Source organism: Amphiprion ocellaris, chromosome 16, assembly GCF_022539595.1.
Source record: "Amphiprion ocellaris isolate individual 3 ecotype Okinawa chromosome 16, ASM2253959v1, whole genome shotgun sequence".
NCBI lineage: Eukaryota > Metazoa > Chordata > Actinopteri > Pomacentridae > Amphiprion > Amphiprion ocellaris.
In genome coordinates this window covers 8,180,037-8,204,366 of record NC_072781.1, presented here as the reverse complement: position 1 = coordinate 8,204,366, position 24,330 = coordinate 8,180,037, and the positions used below count along the sequence as shown (strand labels likewise).

The 24,330-nt window shown below is 39.1% G+C and overlaps 2 protein-coding genes and 1 long non-coding RNA gene across 4 annotated transcripts; 2 read left to right on the top strand and 1 right to left on the bottom strand.

Moving 5' to 3' along the window:
* The first annotated feature begins 350 nt into the window (after positions 1 to 350).
* Positions 351 to 9,035, top strand: LOC111588570 (multiple inositol polyphosphate phosphatase 1-like). The gene is made up of 5 exons (XM_023299014.3): positions 351 to 990; positions 1,068 to 1,262; positions 4,152 to 4,249; positions 5,756 to 5,886; positions 8,248 to 9,035. Exons 1-5 carry the CDS (start codon positions 402 to 404, stop codon positions 8,624 to 8,626), a joined length of 1,392 nt encoding a protein of 463 aa, XP_023154782.1. The 5' UTR covers positions 351 to 401; the 3' UTR covers positions 8,627 to 9,035.
* Positions 5,398 to 20,185, bottom strand: LOC129347256 (uncharacterized). 2 transcript variants are annotated; one of them, XR_008604344.1, is made up of 3 exons: positions 20,044 to 20,185; positions 9,511 to 9,751; positions 5,398 to 8,094 (listed from the first exon to the last, which is right to left on the bottom strand). It is a non-coding gene; the product is annotated as an uncharacterized LOC129347256 (long non-coding RNA). The 2 variants fall into 2 exon arrangements; XR_002748189.3 differs by lacking the exon at positions 20,044 to 20,185 and adding an exon at positions 11,079 to 11,216.
* LOC111588569 (bifunctional 3'-phosphoadenosine 5'-phosphosulfate synthase 2-like) lies at positions 11,220 to 23,473 on the top strand. The gene is made up of 12 exons (XM_023299013.3): positions 11,220 to 11,408; positions 14,092 to 14,206; positions 14,319 to 14,554; positions 14,721 to 14,859; positions 15,063 to 15,181; positions 17,366 to 17,479; positions 18,153 to 18,264; positions 19,684 to 19,889; positions 20,085 to 20,220; positions 21,469 to 21,737; positions 21,830 to 22,059; positions 22,549 to 23,473. The coding sequence occupies exons 1-12, from the start codon at positions 11,220 to 11,222 to the stop codon at positions 22,688 to 22,690; spliced, it is 2,007 nt and encodes a 668-aa protein (XP_023154781.2). The 3' UTR covers positions 22,691 to 23,473.
* Positions 23,474 to 24,330: the final 857 nt, after the last annotated feature.

The following is a 24,330-nucleotide window of genomic DNA, read 5'->3' as shown; positions in this document are numbered from 1 at the left end:
CTTATTAGATTCAGCATGACTTTAGGATATCTAAAAGCACTTCTTCAGGCAGCAGGCTATTTGCAAGTCCAAATTTGCCATTGTAGCTGTGTTTTGAGCTCAACTTAAGCACAGTAATGTCACTTTTGGAGGGAATCGCATGAAAATGGACACTATTTCTATATTTTTTAATATGCATCCATCCACATCATATACATATTTTGGATACTGGTGACAAAACTACACTGGAATGTATATATTTTGCATGGTAACCATCATGAGTTTGCAAAAAGGAGTTAACAGGCCTCCGAACTGCATGTGAGTTTTGCCCATGGTCCCCCTTGTGACGGATTGTTTGGACAGTCCCACTGAATAACGTCACTCCAGTCTGCGCACGGCCTGGCACACGAGCAACACGGATCATGCCGATCATTTTGTGGAAAATAATCGTTTTTCATTTCACCGCCATTCCCGCTGTTTCCTGGTGTTTCCTCAACGATGTGAATCCAGAGGAAAATCTGGACATTCCAGCGATCGCCAAATATTTCAGCACAAAAGGGAGGTATGAGGAAGTGAACCCGCATCTCATAGAGGACATACTGGCTGTAAACACGTCTATTCTCCAGCCTCCATCTGCACAGTGTCGAGAAATCCATCTGACTGCAATAATAAGACATGGAACGAGATACCCGACCACCAAAAACGTCAAGAAGATGCAGAAGCTTTACGATCTGGTCCGTGGCAGCGCACCGGCCAAAGACAGCTGGTTGCGCGAACTCCAGACGCAGTGGACGATGTGGTACACGGAGGACATGGACGGCAGGCTGGTCCAGAAAGGTGTGAACGATCACAGGCATCTGGCTGTCAGGCTGTCAAAGCTGTTCCCTTCGCTGATTTCAGAGAAGAATCTGCGAGGTGGACTCATCAAATTCATCACCAGCTCCAAGCACAGATGCGTCAACAGCACGCTGTCCTTCAAGGCAGGACTCACAGAGCTGTGGACTATTACAGGTACAAATATACTGGTGACACTATACTGATACTGTGGTGCAATTTCTAGTGTAACCTGTTGCTTTATTTTCATGCAGATCAGGAGTTTGAGCATGCAGTGAATGATGCTCTCATGAGGTTCTTTGACCAGTGCACCAGGTTTGTGGAGGAGGTTGACAACAACCCATCAGCCATGACAGAGTTGGACAAGTTCAGAGAGGGAGCAGAGATGAAGAGGGTGGAGGAGAAGATCGCAGACCGCCTCGGAGTCGAGTACAGCCTCATCACAGACGGTCAGTGGTGGAGGAAGTATTCAGATAGCAAATACAAGGCTTTAGAATGAAGAAAAGGCCTGCATTTGTTTGTGGCAGATTCATTCAGACAATAACCGGTACATACAGTCAGATCCATAAATATTTGGACATAATTTTCAGCATTTGGCTCTGTACACCACCACAATGGATTTGCAATAAAACAATCAAGGTGAGCTTTAAGCGCAGACCATCAGCTTCAATTTGAGGGTATTTACATTTAAATCAGGCAAACTTGGAAGGAATTACAACACAATTTTATACACTACCAGTCAGAAGTTTGGACACACCTTCTCATTTAATGTTTTTTCTTTATTTTCATGACTATTTACAATGTAAATTCTCACTGAAGGCATCAAAACTATGAATGAATGCATATGGAATATTGTAGTAAACAAAAAGTGTGAAATACATCAAAATACGTTTTATATTTTCGATTCTTCAAAATATCCACCCTTATTTCACACTTTTTTGTTTCTTACAATATTCCATGTGTGTTCATTCATAGTTTTGATGCCTTCAGTGAGAATCTACAATGTAAATAGTCATGAAAATAAAGAAAAACATTAAATGAGAAGGTGTATCCAAACTTTTGATTGGTAGTGTATATACCCTCCACCTATTTAAGTTATTGGACAGTTGGCTGCTTAGCTGTTCCAGGACCAGATGTGTGTTATTCCCTCATTATTTAATGTACAACGAGCAGATCAAAGGTCTAGAGTTCAGTGTAAGTGTGTATATGTGTTTGGAATCTGCTGAGGTCAGCTCTCAATATGAAGTCCAAAGAACAGTCACTTTCAGTGAAGCAAGCCGTTATTAGGTTGAAAAAGCCAAAACAAGTCCATCAGTGAGATAGAAAAGAACAATAAGTGTGGCCAAATCGACTGTTTGGTGCATTCTTAAAAACAACGAACGCACTGTTGTACTCAGAGATGCCAAGAGACCCAAAAGAATATGGAAAACAAGCATGGTAGATGACAGAAGAATGATTCCCTGGTCAATAAAAACCTTTCACAACAGTTGGCCAGGTATTAGTTTGTCCACTTACTTTTGGTCCATTAAAAAGGCTGAGAGGACATGTAAATGTGTTGTAATTCCTACACCGTTCATCTGATTTAGATGTAAATACCCTCAAAGCGAAGCTGGCGGTCTGCACTTAAAGCACATCTTGATTGTTTCACTTCAAATCCATTGTGGGGGTGTACAGAGCCAAAATACCGAAATACTGAAAATTGTGTCAGTGTCCAAACATTTATGGATCTGACTATGTGCTCAATACAAGTAAGAAAATGCACCATATACGTGTACTACAAACCAAAATAAAATAGAATCCCAAAGTGTTATTCTTTGGCACAGAGCCCTCCTCAAAGACACAGCTAAAAATTACACAATAATGCATTTGACATTTTCTCAAATTAAACTGGTAAGAAGTCCAACTTTTACACCCTTTTGGGCACCAGATCAGTTGGCCACTTTGCCTGGTTGGTAATCCAGCCTTGGTCTTATGTAATTTTACAGAATCATATATTATCAGATCACTTTTTACAAATGCATCAATGTTTTGTCGCATGTACTGTAGTAGTTGGTGTACAGCAATGCATTTTTATTAATCTGGTCATTTCCTTTTTCAGCTGACACATGTACTGTATGTAGTGGAATAAAATACGTAGTGTATGTTTTTTTTTCCCTGAAATGTAATGGAGTAGTGGTAGAAAGCAGCATGAAATAGAAATACTCCAGTAAAAAGCAGACTTTAACCCGATAATATTAAGTGTGCTGTGTGCATGGTGATTTAGCCTTCATTATAACCTCAAACATATGCCAACACCACACAGCAAGGGTCTTAATTGGACACTTCTGTAATTTCCCAAAGATTTTTCTAGAGAGAATCATTCTCTATAGTTTGGTACTAGTTACAGGAAAGCAGAGACAATGTGTTTGAGTGTTGTAGTTTAATTAGCCTATCTTAAATTACACAAAGCTGCTGGTTTCCAGAGGAAATGTCAAATGTATTTTTGAAAACGTTATTTTCTATAACTTCTGTTGACAGATTTCACATTTTTGGTTTGGTGCACATATTAAGAATAGGTCACAATAGCAGGTAATTAGAATATTGTGTACGTTTTCTGTGTTTATGACTAAATTACATCATCCCTACTAGAAAGCCATCAGTGAATTTACCATCACGTACGAGTTTCTTAATGGAAATTACCAAAATAGACCACCAAATTAAACATCCACAACAAACAATGAGAGAAACATCATTAATTAGACACTGAATACAAAATACCCTGCAAACTTCTTCAGATTCAGAATACATCTTATCGTTCACATTTCACAGTGTGTACTTGCACAGTAGATGGAGCTGTTCTTTAATTTTATAATATGAAAGCACCTGCATCACGTTCGTAATTCACTTAGCTTTAGATCATGTTCCCTCAGCTATATGTAGCTTAGTATTAGACTCAGGCCTCAAAACTGGTCAAGCAACATTTACTCAAGTATCAAGTGATTTTCAGACACTGGTATTTTGTGTATTTCCATACTTCATGCCCTTCATACATACAAAACATTGTACATTTTAATAATTATAGACATTTAAGACACTTCAGACTATCCAATAGTATATAACTACTTTTACTGGTACCTATCTTGTACTTTTACATTTGATATTTAAAGTGAAATCTAAATTCAGTACTACTGCATGTAACGATATTTTTTGATGTGCCCATATTGGTACTTTTGCGCAAGTAGAGGATTTTTCTTCAGACTAAAAGTGGTGGATTATGTTCTCCTGTACTTTTGGTGGTGTTGTCTGACCTCTGTAATTTCAATATTTATTGACACGCTGCCCCAATCTTTCACCTGCAGATATGGCAGAAGCTGCATTCTACTTGTGCGCTTATGAGTTTGCAATCAAGACTGTGAACTCCCCGTGGTGTCGGCTCTTCGATGAGGTTGATGCACAGGTACTGGCCTAAGCTAGATTTGGGTCAATATGTAATTGAGGGACTTTTGAGGTTTTTATGTTCATTATGATCATGTCTTTACAAATTCCATAACTATTTATTATGGAAACAATCACTTCTTAATAAAAAATGACTGGATATCACTGAAATGTCAACTAAATAAGCATCCGAATTTAATAACATCCTTCTAATTAACTGAACAATAATGAAATGAGCTTATTCAAAAATTGTTTTGTGTTCTTTTTATTAAGTTGAGATAATCATGACAGATATTTCTTTTTTGGCAATATATCAAATTTTATTGGGAAAATAACAAATTGTATCTGTGTCAGAGAAATCACTTTCAACTAAGCTACCCATTACAAAAACACCTCTCAAGGAAGTGTGTTAATTCCAAATCAGATGAACTGTTCCGCATAATATCATTTCCTCCTGAAGAAAGGACTGGCAAGACTCCAAGGCTTTCTGAGTTATTTAATATGAAGTAGTGTGTGAGTCAAGTGTGGATTTATTGCATGTCAATAGGTTTACTATAATATCTTTATAAATAACTTTCAATTTCAATTTTACTCAATTGTATATATATTTTAGAAGAATCTTTCTGTAAAAATGCCATGTGGCATTTGGTTACAGGCGGCTATGTTGATTTTAGACCTGAAAACAGCATAAATGTCAACTATGTTACCTGTCAACTATGGTAGAAAGAGTCCCGGAACTATATATTGACCTATTTAATGAGTCTGTGCCATCAAATGTCTGTTAATTTGTCTTGGAAAGCATCCAAGTAAAAGATTCCAGCAGGGGAGTTGAACGTATTTAACCTGACTGGCAATCAATTATTTGTCATAGTGAGGACACAGTGATGATCATTATGCAAAAATGTCTCTGTCGTTGCTACACCTCAGGCTTCTTTTTATTGTTAGATAATGTCAAATTAATATTATAATCATCATATGGCACAAAGTGTAAGAACCGAAGGCTTGCACTCTGTGGGAAACAGAAAACCTTGATGGGAACAGAAAGGAAAGCATAATATTTAAGGGAAAAGAAAAAAGAGAATAAAGCAATACAGACAGTGAACTGCCCCAGTGTTACTCAGATAGTCCTTGACCCTCAAATAATGTGAGGAACAACGTCAACAAAGACACTTGAGTCTGGTAATGTTTCATCTATTGGTTTGCTTTTTAAAAACCTAACCAGGACAGAGGTTACATTATGTCTTAGTATGTAATTTTGATCAAATAAAGATGAAGAAATACAGTAAATAAACAGAAGAAACTTTTGTAGGTCAAGTTAGAGAAAGATCCTGTAGTTTTTTTTTCTCTCTGCTTTGAGAAACTGTTAGCATTATCCTTGTCACAAAGAGTCTTACATGTCTTGTGTCCTGGGCTGACGTGGCACAGGTAGTCTCAAATGTTTCCTCATCCAATGAAAGACTGGCAGATTGTTACCTTTCATAGTCATAAAACACATTCCAGTAGTGATTTGTGCTCTCTGGTTCAACAGGTCATGGAATATGCAAATGATCTAAAGCAGTACTGGAAAAGAGGCTACGGTTATGATATTAACAGCAAGTCCAGCTGCATTCTCTTCCATGATCTCTTCAGCCGTTTGGACAACACAGTCAGCGAGAACCAGTGAGTATAACTTCATTGGTGTTATTCTATTTTTCACAAAACCAACAATGCAGAACTCCATCTTGATACTTTCCAACATTCCATCCCCTGTCTTTGGCACTCCACCCCAAAGAACATTCATCCCAAGTAAAGACATACAACTTGCTGGGTATTTGTTGGGGATTATTGCAACTGTGAATTAAGAGTTTTCAGATAGTGATTATTAACAGCAGCTGCTGTAGGACAGCGTACGTGGGTCCCACAGTAGCTGACTGATGTATTTTTATGACATTTATTTATGGACAGATTGTCTGCAGGTCTATTTATGGTCTATTTATGAAGGTATATCAGGCTCTGGATCCACAGACAACTCGAATTAGTAGGATAAATCCATTGTTGTTTGGTCTTGTCATGGGATTTGTTAATAAGACACTGAATAATAGATCAAGCAGAGGTACAATGATTAGTCCATAGTATGTTGATCAGCAGAAACACAATCACTAACGGTTTTGTAACAGACACTGAGCAAAAACGGCAAAACATTCTAGGTTTCATGCTTCTCCAATTCAATGATTTGTTCTTGAATATCTTTGTTAGTTGGACAAGACATCACGCTTAACTTTGGGAACATGGAACAGAACATTTTATTATCTCACATTTCATAGACTAAACAATGCACCATGAAAGTAAAATCAAGTGTTTTTTTTTTTTTATTGTTTCTTACTCAGTACATCCTGTACATCTGCCTCCACCTGGCTCTCATTAGCAACAGAGCATTATGGTGACACAACCAAACATATTTGTAAAAATAAATAAATAAATTCAAGTAAAATGAATTAATCTTCTGTGTATATATGCCAAGTTGTACTCCCACACTTTTCCAGGTTTCCGGTACATAGATCAAATTTCTACCCTGGCCTTCACGCCTCAAACTTAAAACCTTGTGTGGAACTGATGAAACATTTATTAATATTTAATCCGCTTTTCCTCTGATCTGTGTTGTTTCCCTGCTGCTCTTGCCTTGGTTTATGAAACTCTCAGTATTCTTTAACAAATTAGGTGTGAGGCATCAGTATTTGTAATTACAAGTAGGGAGGCGAAAAATGGATCCTTCTGCATACTGTAAGTACACCGAAAACCAGTTCTACTATCAAACAGGTCAGACATTACCTGGTACAAGCTGTGTACTAGTGCAGCTACTTTTCTAATTACAGTCTATCTATAGTGTAAAATTAAGTAGGGTGTAGAAAAAGATTATAGTTCATTATAATTAAAAGTTCCTAAACTTGTTTTCACAGTCCCAGTTAGTCAGTTAGTTAGATACCTAACTAACCGTACAAAGTGGAAAGATTTTGATACGGTTTCAGTTTCTTAAAGTTTGATACAGTTGCAGTTCATTTTTTAAAAAAATCCAAATTTCACAACTGAGAAGCAGGAGCAAGAGATTGTGTGCCCAAAAGATGTCCTAAATGAAGCACTGATTATCAAGATTGCTGGTAATGAACTTTCTGGTAATTAATCATTTTATTAAATAGTTTCAGCATTGATATTTACAACACTTAGTTGGAGGTAAATATTTGAAAGAAATACGCTTATTGTTTCAGTATCATCCATCCATTTTCTTCCGTTTGTCTGGGATCGAGTCGCGGAGGCAGCAGACGAAGCAGGTCATTTCAGACGTCCATCCCCCCCAGCAACGCTTTCCAGCCCTTTCTAGGGAATACTGAGGCGTTCCCAGGCCAGACAAGATATATAATCACTCCCAGGCAAATGTGTTTGGAGGTGCTGATCCACATCCCCACCGCTTCACACTCGGCTGCAAACAGCTCCAGTGCGCGCTGAAGGTCATGATGTGAGGAACCCAACAGAACCACATTATCTGCAAAAGCAAAGATGCGATCCTGAGATCCCCAAACCGGACACCCTCCTCATCCCAGCTGCACCTTGAGGTCCTGTCCATTAACACCACAAACAGGATCGGAGACAAGGGACAGCCCTGGCGGAGTCCAACACCCACAGGAAACGAGTATGACTTTGTGTTGAGTATGTGTTCACAGCTCTTACTTTGGTTGTACAGGGACTGAATGGCTCCTATCAGCAGGCCTGGTGCCCCATACTCCCGCAGTACCCCCAACAGAGCCCCTCGGGGGACACGGTCGTAGGTCTTCTCCAGATCCACAAAGCACATGTAGACTGGCAGGCTGAACTCCCATGACCCCCTCAGCAGCTCTGCAAGAGTAAAGAGCTTTTTCGTCAATTGTTTCAGTATCATGTTAAACTGATTCTGGACTATGTCTGGCAAACTTTATTCTTGTGAGATATAGTAGAATTCAGTCAGTGTCACATCCTAAACTGAACTGTATGCCCTGTGTGTTTATCCAGGTTAGGCCAGCCAGTGACTGAAGCTGTGACAGTCCAGGTTGGCCATGCAGAGACCCTCCTGCCACTGCTCACCCTGCTGGGTTTCTTCAATGACAGCGATGCCCTGACATCAACCAACTACGCCACACAAACCCAACGCTCCTTCCGCACCAGCCACATGTTGCCCTATGCGGCCAACTTACTCTTTGTGCTGTACGACTGCGGAGGAGGCGACCTCAGACTGCAGCCGCTGCTCAATGAAAAGCCTGTGATGTTCCCCGGTTTAACTGATCAGAAGGCCTCCATGCCGCTCTATCAAGACGTGAAAAAGCACTACAGGGACCTGCTTCAAGGCTGTGACTTTGAGACTGAATGCCAGCTTTTCAAGAGTCCTGCTTAAATTTAGGCAGACTGTGTAGATTCTGGAAAGGCAGACAGGCTTTATATTGGCTTCATTGTGTTTTACTTGGAAAAAGGAGTGAACATTGTGTTTCTAATGGAAAGATTGTAACCTGAATGCTTCTGCCAAAGTAACCATGAACTTATCACTGTTCAACCTGGTTTGTTACCTGAATGGAGGTACAGTAAAGCATTTTTGCTTCTTTTGTCTTATGCCTTAAAAATGTCAGATCTGGTGTTTCTGAAACAGTGATCACAGACAGACGTTCCTATACCAAATGCAGTATTACAGTTGCTATTTTACTTACTTTTGCAAAGTTTCTTTCCGTAACCACATAACTTAATTAAAGAATTTATTTTTGCAGTGTACATGTTTTAGATGTTCTGCATAAAAAAATCGAGCTACCAGATTCCCGCTTTGACTGTTTCCTGTTTTTTTTTCTGTTTTTAGAAAAGCAATGAAACATTTCCTGAAATCAAGTGTTCTGACATTTGTGATTGCTACTGAAGCAATAGCATTGCTTAAACTAATGGTTCATAAATCACTTAAAAACCACAAAAAAGAAACAGACTGTCCAAACCCCATTTCTTAACTTGAGGACATTAACATGTGTGAACCAGCTAGATTAAACCTGTTCCTGATTATTTATGCGCACTTATTACTGCAGACTTGACAGCTTATCAGAAAAACAGAAACACAGTTGATAATGGCCAACCAACATGTAACTGCCACATATAACAGAAAGGCACTTGCGAGTGGTATTGGAAATACCACAATATAGGCTCATATATTAACTTTTGACCCACAAAACTGCAATTTCGTCACTTAAAACATGCAGTTGCAGACACTTTGGACCACTGATTTCATCAAGTGAGCTTACTTACATCTCTGCAACGTGTGGTCAAGACAGCGGAGAGGATCGTCGGTGCCTCCCTCCCAGCTCTGCAGAACATCTACAAGGAACGCTGCATACGCAGGGCCACCTCCATCATGAAGGACCCCTACCACCCCTCACATGGACTGTTCGTTGCCCCTTCATCAGGAAAGAGACTGCGCAGCATCAGAACCCACACATCAAGACTCTGCAGCAGCTTCTTCCCACAGGCAGTCAGACTGTTGAACACCCTGCAGCGACAACACACAAAGACCCGCACACACCCATCACCTCCATTCCTAAAATTGCAGTTGCATTAATTTCACTCATTATCACCCCAGCAGCAAGTATGATTGTGTCTGATGTATACTTGTGTTTTTGTTTTTTGAATTTAGTCTTTTTAATTTATCGTGTATTTATTTTTACCTTATATTTAATCTTTTTATGATATTACCTTTATTTCTGCACTGTGAATGGATGTGAGAAACGTCATTTCGTTGAACTGTGTACTACATACATTGCTGAATGACAATAAAGCTGAAGTTGAGTTGAGTACTTAGAGCTTTGTCTGCAGCCGTTTTGATAACGCCGTCACTTTTGATTGAAATCTGTGAAATGTTTGCCGTTTCAGACTTTTTAAAAGTATGTATTTGATGCATTTTGGGGATTTGGACAGTTGGTTGGACAGATCTATGAACTTGAATATATAAACTTTGGGATTTTCACATTTTTACTGGCAAAACATTGAATGAAATCGGTAGTGGCAGCCCTAAGATAAGCACTGCTTGATTAAAATTGCATAATGTGTTGTGAGTTAATAAGTAACCCAAAGCACTCAGCACAGCTTTGCTTGTCACTTATTACTGCAGCCTTGGTGGCTTGTTAGTAAAAGGGAAACACATTTATTTACGGCTAACCATCAAGCAAAAGACAGTTGCCAGAGTGCTTTTCCACAACAGGGCTTGTTGCATGTCCACTGAATAAAGTACGAAAGATTTGCCAACCGTCAATAAAGCAATTAGTTACGACAAATAAACCCGATTTACAGCAAGTGGCACCGCTTTGGCGATACTATCCACGAAGAAATGATGTGTGGGTCTAAAACTGGAGGTGTCCTTTCATTAATCTGTGCTAGCAGTTCTTTTACTCTTTGACCATTAATCGCTACCTTTGGAAACGTATTTGAAACTACTGTTTACTTATGTCATTATTGCGCCGACTTTGCTTTCACTGCACACACTTATTAGCGTGTTCCTTCATGTGTCATTGCTACTTCATTTTGTGTGGGGGAAAAATGTGGAAACACTCGCTAAATAACCGCACTTTGCTGTTACACTTTTTCAGCTAACTTAGCATAACTTGCGAAGCTAACTGGCAGCTAGCTTAAAAAGTTACTGTTAGCTTACAGTTGGGTGTTTTTAACGTTCCGGAGACTACTTTTAAAACCCGAGCTGAGTATTAAATTAGTCGGTGTAGCCTCCTGGAGCGACAAACACAACTTTACCAACACTTTAAGTGAGACATTTCATCTAACGTTTTACTAGTTAGACAATACTGTAGTAGCGTATGTTGCCCAACCTCCGACCCAGTTCTGCCGGTTTCCGTGCTCGTCCCGTCTTGCCCTTGTGCCTGGTTGCTATACGGTATTTTATGCAGATTTTTTGGACGTCGGAGGAGGGAGGGAGGCTGGTTGGGAGGGTAGGAGGCTGGGCCAGCGGAATGCTACGTGTCTTGAAGTCCCTTTTAAAAAACCCTCATCCGCCTTCTTCGATTACCGTGGCCAAAAGTTTTACAACCCGAAGCGAGCGGCAGACTCCCGACCGTCCAGGCCTCCGTGTGTCCGAGCCCGGTGTTCAGCAGCGGCGTTGCACTAAGAGCGAAATGTCCGGGGTGAAAAAGCTTCGTACGGTGAGTAGATGTGGGAGATAACGAGGGCAGGGGAGGAGGGGAGACGAATCAAATAGAGGCTGTCATCAGATAAGGTTCAAAATGTTTGGAATAAGTGCAGCGAAGTGTGTACGAGCCACCAGCGTCCGAGATGTAAAACTCCTCCCAAATATGTGGCGAGTAAGTCTCTTATTAACAGGCACGAATAACACTGACCACCCGTTTTATGGTCTCGTTTTACCACACTGAGGTCTGATGATCGCACAGTGAGAAGTAAACTCTATTAGTGTCTTTTTTCCTCCTTAAAAATGACTCCAGATTGTTGCTTTAAAGCAGTTTTTCCCTGCAACGCCATGTTCACTTGTATGCCTCTATACTGTACTGTCAGGTGTGATGTTGTAGACTCGCCTTGGCTCTTGAATAGGCCGGTTGTAGTAAAGGATCCATGTGAATTTGTTCCATTCATAACACCGGGTGTCTTGTGAGGGGGAGAAAGAAGCCACTGTGACACGGCAGACTGATGCTGCACAGGAATGCTGCTAACTTGGAGAACATATGTGGACTCGCCCTAAGAGTGAGACAGCCAGAAATCTGGGAATGACCTTAACTGTAAAGCTCATGCAGTATTTCCATCCTCAAACCTGCCATGTCTTGATTTAATCCCTTAAAGCAGCAAACTGTAGATGCACTGGCTAAAGCGTGCAGACACTTTGTAACACTGATTCCACCAAATGAGCTCACTCAGAGCTTTGTCAGCAACTGTTTGGAGAAATGTCACGTCTGAGTCACTTTTGATGGAAATTTGTGAAACAGTCGCTGCTTCAGACTTCTTAAATGTGAATATTTGCTGTCTTTTTTTTTTTTTTAGTTTTTGAACATATGATTGGCCAGAACAACAAATCTCAATGTGCAAACTTTGATATTTTTTTCCCATTTTTCTTGGAATATTGTGAAACAGTTGCTGCTTTAGACTACTTAAGTGTGAATATTTGCTGTCTTGGATTTTGAAAAGTTGGTTGGGCAGAACAACAAATTTAAATATGCAAACTCGGGTATTTTTCCCAATTTTCTTAGAAAATTGTTAAGATGCAAAATAAAATGAGCAAAGGGATGAAAAAAAGATTAAAATGTTATTCTGTTGGTTCAGTTTTTATTGGAAACACGTATAAAAAAGGAAAGTATTTTAGATTTTGATGACAGCACACAGACTTGAAAAACACCTCATTTGGAAAAGAAACTGACCATTGAAAAGGAGGAAGGGAAGATGAGAAGTAGTGCATTGGCAGTGTGATGGAAAGGAGAGAAGGTGTCTCCTGTATTTGAAAGAATAGTGCTGTTTGTCTACGTCTCACCCACATTGTGCCGGGTCGGTACATTGTTAACATTGTGCATCTCCACCCTCACTAGGACAGCAGTCATAAAACACCGTGATGTGTGCCGATTCAGGGTGGTAGATTTTTTTTAGACTCAAGGCTGTTTTTGTATGTGAAAAGAGGCTCTTTAAACACAGGTGACTAAAATCCTGTGAGGGCAAATGGCAGCGTCTGGTGTGTTAAACTGCTGCAACACTGGGTGGACAGGTTATAGACGTAAGGGATGTGGGGACGAAGGGAGAGTGGGTGCAGAGGGCGAACGTGTGGGCATGAGCACTGCCACATCATCGCTGGGCTGCAGGCAGCACACTGGACACATTGTCCAGTCAGTCCTCTCCCTCCCTCCAGCCCCGCTATGCCTCCATTCCTCACCCCTCCCCTTTAGAAGTCAATACAGCCCCATTTATCCACAGCCTGGTCTACATAGTCACTTTAGGCATGGCATGTAAAAGCAGTTTTGCTTGACCAAACTGGGTTCCAATCACTGTATTAATTTCCATGACGTGTTAGTTTGCGTGACACAACAGTGAAATCTTATTACAGTCAGTCAGATCTAAGATTTTCCTAGTAACCATTCAGTAGATTTGCCTACAGGTGTTATGGGACCTGAAAGCAGAACATACAAAGCAGAGGTGGGATGTCTGTGTGGGTTAACCCTCCTGTTGTCCTCATTTACAGGCACCAAAAAATATTGTTTCATTTGTCTGTTAAAAAATCCCAAAATTTAGCAAAAAAATTCCCCAAATTTCAGAAAATTTGCAAAAAACTTCAGGAAGAAAATTCCAATAATTCCTTAAACGTTTCCCTTAAAAATTTTGTTTTAAAAAAATCCCCCAAATTTGGCAAGAAAATTCTTGTAAATATTTTTTTTAAATGAGTAAAAATTTTCCAAAAAAATCCTAAAAATGTCAAAAGTGATTACATATATATCGGTAAAATTTCTAATATTTTCTTTAAGAACATTCACAAAAAAAACCCCAACCAAAATCCAGCAAAATTCACTGGATTTTGGTTGATTTTTTTTGCAAATGTTCTTAAGAAACATTTTTAAAATTTCTTTTTTTCCACCAAAAAATGTTCAAAGATTTCCCAAAAATGTTGAAAATGTGTACATCAGAAGTTTCACTGTGAAAATATTTTTTTTTCTACATTTTCAAACTTCAGAGCAGGTCAATTTTGACCTGCAGGATAACATGAGGATTAATAGGTAACATAATCTGAGCTGAAGACATTTAAGTTGTAGTAGGAGGCCACCTCTCGAAGGTTTATTTTTTTACACCGAGTATTTGTGTCAATTGTGTCTTCAGTTAGCCTCTGGTCTTCTTTTTCAGGATCTCAACAGGTCGACCAACGTGGTGTACCAGGCCCACCATGTCAGCCGAACTAAGAGAGGCCAAGTCGTGGGCACCAGGGGTGGCTTCAGGGGCTGTACCATCTGGCTCACTGGTAAAGTCTTACATAACGTCCGCCCCTTTATTGTCAAGGCAGCTCATTCTTCTGCCACATAAGAGTCATAGATTGTACAAGGTTCAGTCTGAAACCATGCTTTGCTGACCAGGTTTGTCTGGCGCTGGGAAGACTACCATCAGTTTTGCCCTAGAAGAATATCTTGTGTCCCACGCTATCCCTTGCTACTCGCTGGACGGAGACAACATTCGCCACGGCCTGAACAAGAATCTGGGCTTCTCTGCTGAAGACCGAGAGGAAAACATCCGGCGTGTTGCTGAAGTGGCCAAACTGTTTGCTGATGCTGGCCTCGTGTGCGTCACCAGTTTCATCTCTCCTTTCACTAAGGTCAGAAAACATGAACATTTCAATTTTGGTGCATACTGTAGTTGCTTATTTAAATAGCTAAAAACTTTATCTAACAAAGGTTGATACATAACACCTGTTGATGTATAAGATTTGTAACCCAAAATGTATTTAAATGAAATATTTCTACTGTTTTTTCCCCCTACAGGATCGTGATGAGGCGAGGAAGGTCCACGCGAATGCCGGGCTGCCATTTTTCGAAGTATTTGTCCACGCCCCTCTTGAAGTGTGTGAGAGCAGGGATGTCAAAGGACTTTACAAGAAGGCTCGTGCTGGAGAGATTAAAGGTCTGTGTGACAATGCTCACCACAGCGAATTTTCTCCCAGTGTTTTGTGTGTTACCACTTTATGAGTTTCACGAGTAATGAGAAGGCCTTTTTACAACTATAGCATGATTCATTCATGTTCTAATTGTATTTCATTCAAGTTTCTATTTTTATATCAATGCTAAGGGAGTTTTCAGTGGTATTATTTTTACATTTGTTGCCAGGTTTCACTGGGATTGATTCCGATTATGAGCGTCCTGAGGCCCCCGAGCTTGTTCTGAAAACTGGAGAGCTCACAGTGAATGAATGTCTTCACCAAGTATTGGATCTGCTCAAGGAGCAGGTGGGCGTGACAAGCAAGAACATTAGGCTTTTTTGCTACACACTGTCAAATTTGTCCAACTTTTTGTAGGAAAAGGGCCCACTGTAGCTACTCTACATGTATATCACACAGCCTTCCATCAGAGTCAGTTTACAAATCTGTAAAGTTGAAAAGAAATGTTTTAAAGTATACAGTTCTCAACTATGTGGCATGAGCAAGAGGTCACTGTTTAAATAACTTAATGGTCTGATACAGTATATCCCCATTTAAACAAGCAGCTTACATTATAAAGTTGAATATAGTCAGTCAAGTCAAAACTAATTGGGATTTTTGTGACAGATATTGTGATTAGATTCGCAGTATCTTTTTAAGTCAAGCTTCAATTCGGTCTTTACTGTGTATTAGATTTATAACGTGTGATGGGGCATTACCACAGGAGATAACATCAATAGTGTGACTAACACACGGAGGACAGGGTGACTGTAAAAATATTGACACGACAGTTTAAACACTGGGTCACACGCACTGTACAGCATATATACTAAACTGCAGCCTTTGTGATTTGGTAGTTACGTTGTTTTGACCTGAAATCAATTGATTGTTCAGCCGAGTCAAGGACAAGCTACACTAGCTGACTTCCTGAAACCAAACAATGGTATAGATACTAAATATGAAGACGCTCATAATGTTCTTGGACAATTAGGGAAGTCAAACTGAGAAAACTTTCCCATAAAAGGGGATAGGTAGCAAATAGCTGAGAAGTTTAGTATTGCAGCAGCAGACAGTAATGATTCAGGTGAGAAATGATAGCTCAGACTTCCTTTCATCTCCCAGCAATAATAATCCACACCTTTCATGGATGATAAAGATATAAAAAATAGATATTATTTTGCCCTAAAACACATTTGATCCAAGGATAATTTATTCTGTAAATGTGCACCCACAGACATAGAGTTCACTACAATATTCAATGTTGTTTGGTATTCGCCATCGTCTAAATCACAAAAGTCAAACTGGAAAGACTGGTGCACCCTCGATCTTGGCTTTTCAAGTGCAAATTTTGAAAGTCAGAGTTAAGTACCCCTTAATTCACATTATACAAATAGATTGTAGTGATAAAAAAGTAAATGTGCTGCCAAGGCCCAACCTTTGCAGAGGGAAAGGTTCCTGATAAAATAACTGTGAAAACACATCAGCGCTAAACAACCCTATCACTGGGGTGACAGGTGACTTATAAAATAAAACATGCTATGTCATCACGAGTCAGTGAAAAGATTATGTAAAGTTGCCGTTTTATGCGTAGTGCTCTCAGGGATCCTGTTCTGTTGACTTCCAAAGAACAAAGTCAGATCGTTATTGTTTACACACATTTGAATACATTTCTAAGCAGCTATTGAAAGATTCAAGCTCATAAAAAGGCAATTATATATGTGTGTGTATATATATATATATATATATATATATATATATATATATATATATATATATATATATATATATATATATATATATATATATATATATATTAGCATATTATGGTTGCAAATGTAGACAACCTATTTCCAGTCATATTATATCATATATGCACTGTGAGGAAATATCTTGCTAATATCAAGCTAAAGAAGCATTTGTACATCAAAACTCAAAACTACACAGGTGGAATTCAGAAGGTAAACATGTATTGACATGCTCTGTACTTGATAAATGTCCCAAGGGGAGCTTGCTCAGTCTGTAGGCTCCGATGAAGTTGAATGATTGCCACATAGTGTGTGTCTAGTTCATAGCTGCGTCAGGTTTGCTTAATTACCAGAACAGTCATGACAATGCTCATTCTCAGGAAATGATGGAGTAACATAACAGTTTTTCTGTGACCACTGGAGATGATTCAGTGGTTTGTTTAATGGCTTCAAGGATAACATTGCAAGAATATTGACATAAATATTCCCTACTTGGGAAAGATCCATCAAATTATTTTACCAATTTGTCAGTTGGTTTCATGGACTATTTAGAACTACTCCTACTGGTGTGCTGTACAAAAGATTTTCTTTTGTTTGTTTTTTTGTGTGAAATATAACTCGAAAAATTCTACTCTTTAAACTGTTTCTAAGGATGGATGAAATAAAAGGATGCTTGATGATTTAAACCCTGCATTGGCAACGATATCTGACTAGAATATTAATATTCCCTCTTTCTGCCTGTATGTAGAATATTGTACCAAGCGAGATCATGGAGGAGGTGAATGAACTCTTTGTTCCAGAGAACAAACTGAATCTTGCCATGGCTGATGCAAGCACTCTACCCACCATCAGCATCACCAAGGTAACCTATTCAGCACATAGGTTTGTTTTTATTACACAGCAGATGAACGAGGGGTCAATATTTGACATGGCAGAGAGCTGTTCATGGTGGCATTTTCTGCTGCTCTGGCTTTTATAATACTGCCTGGTCTGTCTGATCTGTAGCCATCGAGTTCAACATGTTAAAATTATATATTCATTAATTTCAAGAAGGTTCAGTGGACTTAATACTTGTTAATTCCCTTTTATTAATGCTGTGATGCGTTTATAAAATTGCACTCCATTATTCATCCAGGGCTGTACATTCAACATGTTTTTTTTTTTCAGAACATTTTGCTGAAAGAGAGCTGCAGAAATATGTCCTTTGTATACACAAACAGAATTTTATACGGTTAAGCACTGAAAAGTCTTTTAGTAATGGAGAAAGATCAACAGTTTAAAGCCAATATATAAGTTTAAAAGAAAGCAGTCGATTAACTGTGTCTATTTTGTGATATTCCCCTGCTACCTGCCAACATTCCTACTTTTACAATTTTTTGATTTTATGAAAAATGCAATCAGACATGAAATGTGCATGTTATTAATACACAACTATCACCAGTGCAGTTAAACCTATGGCTTTCCTGAAGAGGAAACATGCCTTCAGTATCATAGTTTTTTCATGCTGTTTATGTGGAATTATTCTTTGTCCACAGTTGGATCTACAGTGGGTGCAAGTTTTGGCCGAGGGCTGGGCCAGCCCACTGAAAGGTTTCATGAGGGAGAGAGAGTTCCTCCAGGTCCTGCACTTTGGCAACCTGCTTGATGGTAAGAGTCGATCAGACTGTGATCTAAAGATGCATCATCATTGGTGTCAGCTGGTAAAAGCTTGAAAATGAAATATAAACATCAGTCCCAAATTATAAATGAGTTGCTGATATTGCCAAAAAGGCTAAATGTTTACAGTTTTGAACTGGTATGGCATGTTTTACATGTAAGTTGAAGTACTTTTCTTATTGTGCACAGTGAATATGTGCACTGTAATATGTTAATTCCACTACAGGAGAAATTTGATGTTCTCTGCAGTTGAGTGAAAAAATACATGCATGTGGCAGTATCAGTATCGGCAGTCAGTCAAACTCAGTTGGTAATTATAAGATATGAGCACAAAGCTGATACTACTGTACTAGTACTCGCTAGTGTCATCCTAATTATTCTTGGAATCTGCCAGGATGTATCTCTGTAACACCCTTCCCTAAAGGGCAGCATCAACCAGATGAGTTGAGATGGATTTACGAAGTCAATCACAGTGACGATTAGGTTTGCAGACATTTTAGACTTATGGTCGGTTAGGAAAAAAAATGGGTTGAGTATTGACGAATCCCTAATTTTCCTACCATTGAAATGGTGCATGCCATGTGCAACAAATAATCATTCCATATTTAACTAAACTTGCCTGGTAGCTCACTACTCATAACTAAATACTATACAGTGATGGAAAAAAGACCCTTAAAATTTTACACAATCTCAAATATTATCGTGACATATTTGTGAAAAAAATATTTTTTGTGTTTCAAAAGGTGTGGCTGCATTAGACAGACACAAATACAAATTATATTTTTTTGTTTATTGTTTACAAGAAAAACTAACAAAACTAAATTCTACCAAAATGACCCAATACTCAAAATGTCTTTTTTTTATGGAACCAATCAATTTTAAGTTTTAATGGCTTTTTTTGTATTTGTTTAGTATTATGGCTGTGATTTTACTAAAAGAAATTGCAATTGAAGAGTGCACCTAAGACTGATTCTTAATGCAATATTTCACAGAGTATGGGGTGTCTGAAAACTTTATTCCACCACTGTATATGTTCCTATAGTAAAGAACAGGCTACGACAAAAATATTGTCCTGCAATGCAATCAGTGCATCAGTTTCTTTGTTTTTCATATCACTGTATAGCTTCTGTCTAAGACCATGATTTCGGAGACATTATAAAACAATCCACTTCTTTTTCTAATTTATTTAACTCAAAAAATCTGACCCGGTTCTTTTCCTAACTAAAAAAATCCAGACGTACAGTAGCACCACATTTCCTGGCAGAAAATGTTTTCTCTTGGTTTCTCATATATTATAGAGCGAAACTCAGTTTTTATTTAAATGTATTTTCTGAATTTTGCCTTTATTATCATTAGCTACCAATATTTTCTCTGTCCACTGATTACTCATTCCATCCTCTTCACTCTCAGGTGGAGCCATCAACATGTCTGTTCCTATTGTCCTGCCTGTTAGCAATGAAGCCAAGCAGGAGCTGGATGGCTGTGCGGCTATAGCTCTGGAATACCAGGGTTCACGTGTTGCTATTCTCAGGAACCCAGAGTTCTACGCACACCGCAAGGAAGAACGCTGTGCCAGACAATGGGGCACCACTTGCCCACAGCACCCTTATATTAAGGTAACAAGACATACATCAGATGTCTTTAGTACACACTGATAGCAACAACCTCCAGTACCTACATCAATATTTCCCTTCAAAGCTCTGAATTTTTTGGTTGTGTTTCAAACAAAACATACATTAAACCCCAGAATAATATTTTGTCAGTACTAACCCTAATTGCTGTTCATGATATCTGCTTCTCATCTTGTGTAGATGGTTATGGAAGGAGGTGATTGGCTGGTAGGCGGTGACCTGGAGGTGCTGGAGCGAATTAAATGGAACGATGGACTTGACCAGTACCGCCTCACTCCACAGGAACTCAAGCAGAAGTTCAAAGACATGAAAGCAGGTTAGAAAATCTAAAACACTACACTGCAGTAACATTTAGGGAACACAAAATGGCATACAACATGTTACCTGTAGCTGCTGGTGTGACACTTTTGATTAATGCAGTCTTTTAATAAAACATCTATTGCAACAGGTAAAAAAGTAAACATTAATATGAATGTAGTATTTTTTAGTATGCACCATTTGTCTTTCAGAAGAACTTGACAAAGGACCAGATGAAAAAGTAAAATGGTAACTAGAAAGCTGCATGGTGATCTCTGTGATGTGTTCAGAGGAGACAAACGGTGTCTCTGGAAAGCAAGAAACAGTGAAATGTTATCACCTGGTTTTCCTCTGATTCACTCACTTTGACATGAATGCTGTGCTCAAGATTGTTTATTTTTTTCATCAACACAGTGTGTATTTGCTTTTCGATACTGAGTTTTACCACTGGTACAAGCATGTTGTGATCTGTTTGTTACTGGTCTGCTGTGATTGGCCTCCCCATCCTGCCTAGTGTTTATATACTGCTCAACTGCTCTCACCTCAACTCAACCGGTTGAGACAGTTGGCCACCGACCCTGAGTCCTGCTTGCTCAGTGGGAATTTGTTTGGTTTCTCACTATAATATTCTAAGATCTTGACCTTATCCTAAAGTGTCCTGAGATGACTTATGTTTGCTGACTAATCTGAGATCTATATTTTCATTGTATAAAGAGGCTAAATGCTTTCCTAAAACAGATGGGCTCTGTTGTTTTAGCAAATATTACTCAAACAGAAGGAAGCAGTGCATTTTTGAAGACTATGTTCTGCTGCAAACTTAGTATGATTGTGAGTATTTAAAAGGGTGTATGTGGGAATAACGCTAAATCAACGACAGTGCTTGTGTTCACGTTAGTGATAAATGGAGCTATGTCGTCTCTAATTAATGACTCCCAAAACTTTTGACATAAAACTACCCACAATATTGTGTTTGTTGCTTGTTTGGAGGTAGAATTGACTGTTGTTTTGTGTTTTCATGAAATTTGTTAATAGGAAGAAAAACAGAATGTCAACAAATGTGTCCTTAAACACAAAACACAAGCAATTTTGACCCAGAATGTATGATCTAATACCACATGATGGTCATGTAAAAAGGCATGATGACCACATTTACTGCAACAGCTTTTTAAATGCACAACTGCCAGGTCATGAAGCAGTGCAATCAGCCCCTAGTATTACTGCTGTTATGTGAACTTTATATCATGCTCCTTTTTGTTATCCTCCCCAGATGCAATATTTGCCTTCCAGCTGCGTAACCCAGTCCACAACGGTCACGCCCTGCTTATGCAAGACACCAAGCGCCGTCTCTTGGACCGAGGATACAAAAATCCAGTCCTCTTACTTCACCCACTCGGTGGCTGGACCAAAGATGACGATGTGCCTCTGGACTGGAGGATGAAGCAGCATGCTGCTGTGTTAGAGGAGGGCGTCCTTGACCCTGCTAATACCATTGTAGCCATCTTCCCCTCACCGATGATGTACGCTGGACCCACAGAGGTGAGGAGCAGTGGTCGATTATGGTTCGGTCGGAGGTTTTGACTGTTAAGCCATATGATATGTGTTTGAATATCAGTCTGTATATGTTCCAGGTTCAATGGCACTGTAGAGCCAGAATGATCGCAGGAGCAAACTTTTACATCGTTGGTCGGGACCCTGCAGGCATGCCTCACCCGGAGACGAAGCAGGACTTGTATGACCCCACCCATGGGGGCAAGGTCCTTACCATGGCCCCCGGTCTCACCTCTGTGGAGATCATCCCCTTCAGGGTGGCTGCCTACAACAAGGCTAAGAAAGCAATGGACTTTTACAGCCCAGAACGGTGAGTGAAGAAAGACTTGCAGCTTTTAGGGGAGAGGTTTATGTAAATTGCAGTCAACATTTAGGTGATAAAAAAAGCCTGAAACTCAAGATTCTTATGTGGGATGTTGAGAGAATTTGAAAGTATAACTGTCTGTATGTCTTTCTGCCCACTACTTCTTTGTGCTTACAATATTTTAAATGGTTAACCTGAATCTTCTTTCGTAGTTTTCTTGCAGTGTTTGTTGAGTAACAATGTTTCACCATTGATGGAGCATTACATTAGATCTTTCTTTGCCAAGTTTTAAGTTTCCAAGCAATACATTTTCTGTGAAATTATAACCGTGTAAATTTTGAGGCTCACTTATATGTGTGTTTAGATTTGTTTTTAATCATTTTTTAGTATTTTTGTGCAAGTTTATTTGCCATTATCAGTGTTATGTAATTTGTAAACACTGACTTCTAATGCCCTTTTCTGCCCACTCCACACTCCTTGTCTTCAAACTCTTAGACAAGCTGATTTTGAGTTCATCTCTGGAACCAAAATGAGGAACATGGCTCGGAGTGGAGAGAACCCTCCAGATGGTTTCATGGCCCCCAAGGCCTGGAAGGTGTTGGTCGAATACTACACCTCTCTTCAGAAGAACATGTAATCAACGCTTGGCCCACCAGTCAGCAGCACACTGATAAAGTTAGCTCTTAAAGGAAGTAAAGCATACATGCTGTCCTTCAGGAGGGTTCTAGATGGAATGAATTTTGACTTCGATAAATCATTCAAGTCAAATCATTCTGACAGGGTGGGTGTTTTGCCCTCACCAAATTAAAATGACTTGTCTTAAGAAGTTAAAGCATCACATTTTTACATTTCTATAAATCTGTGTGATTATAAATCCATTGTGTTTACATACATATTAACTTAAGCTTTGTATTTTAATAAATTAAGGGTAACTTCAGATTATTTTTTATTTCTATTTTATGAATTTAGAAACAGATCCCAAGACTGGGAAATCATTTTTGATATGTGATATTTGAAGGACATATGACAAAAAACATGTAGTTTTCACTTTTATAGCATTTTAACATGGTAATTATATCATTGTCTGTCAAGTTATTTGTGTGACCTGAATGGAAGTTCCATTGTAGTTTTATCACTACATACACTGCCTAATTGTTTTAGAAGAATGGATGTTAATTAATTTTTCATGTTAATGTTTCTTATTCTTGTGAGATACTACATAGTTTGTTTTTATTATAATGTGAAAGTGCCTTTCTCTCCAATGTCAACTTTGTAAAACTGAAATTGCTGGTTTTTGCCTTAAATGTCTATGAGAGTTTTGTGATATTAAAAAGTGGGCATGTGCAGTCATGTAATAAAGACTTGCAGTTTTAGGAGGCGAGAGCGTGTAAAATGCAGTAATAAAGGAAATTATTTGTTATTATGAAGCATTACTCACTGCCTGATACAGCGATGTTAGTGCACTTGATTTAAATGTTTCAGCTGTTATCTCTGTCCTGATTTTGTCTTTGTGCCATTGATTATGCAACATACTTGGCATTAACTTCTGTCTGTACAAGGTGCAGAATTTAGCAGAGTTGGATTAATGGTCAACTGGATAGATTGGAGTTTGCAGGTTGTAAAGCCAAAAGTACAATGCTGCCATCTGCTGGAGAAAAAATGGCACAAGGAAAAAAAAAAGACAAAACAACTGTAAATGGATGCATGTACAAGGGCTCAGTCACTTTGGGTTTCTCTGATAGTTGGGCTCTATAAATGCAGCCATCATGATAATTTCACTCACTGAGACAGACCAAAGACTGCCATATGTTCCTGCATGTTAGCCTAAAGCAGCCAGATTTCCTGTTAAATAGTGAGTGAACCACACTACAGCAGTCACAGTCAAACCCTGGTGGTGGTTTTTAAAATGCTCCAAAATCCTTTGCACAGCTGCTCTAGAGAACATTGGCTTCCCCCAGCTAGTTATATTATAACAGATTAAGGAGATACTGAGACACTTTCAAATTACACTTAAGAGATGGTTGAGTGAACGTGGAGGACTGATTAATTTTGCCAGTCATTAAGCTGTAAGAGCTTACATTGCGATGAGATGAGTGTTCTTCTATGAGGAGAACCAGTCTCCCCTGTAAGAAGCAGATTCCTAATTAGCCTTATATGGGATCAGATCATTTAATCTGCGATGTTCCAGGTAACCCCATTTAAATCTGCTGAACTGCACCCTCTGTACTTTATAAAATCTCCAACTACTGTACATGCAACATGTCATGTCACAGTGAA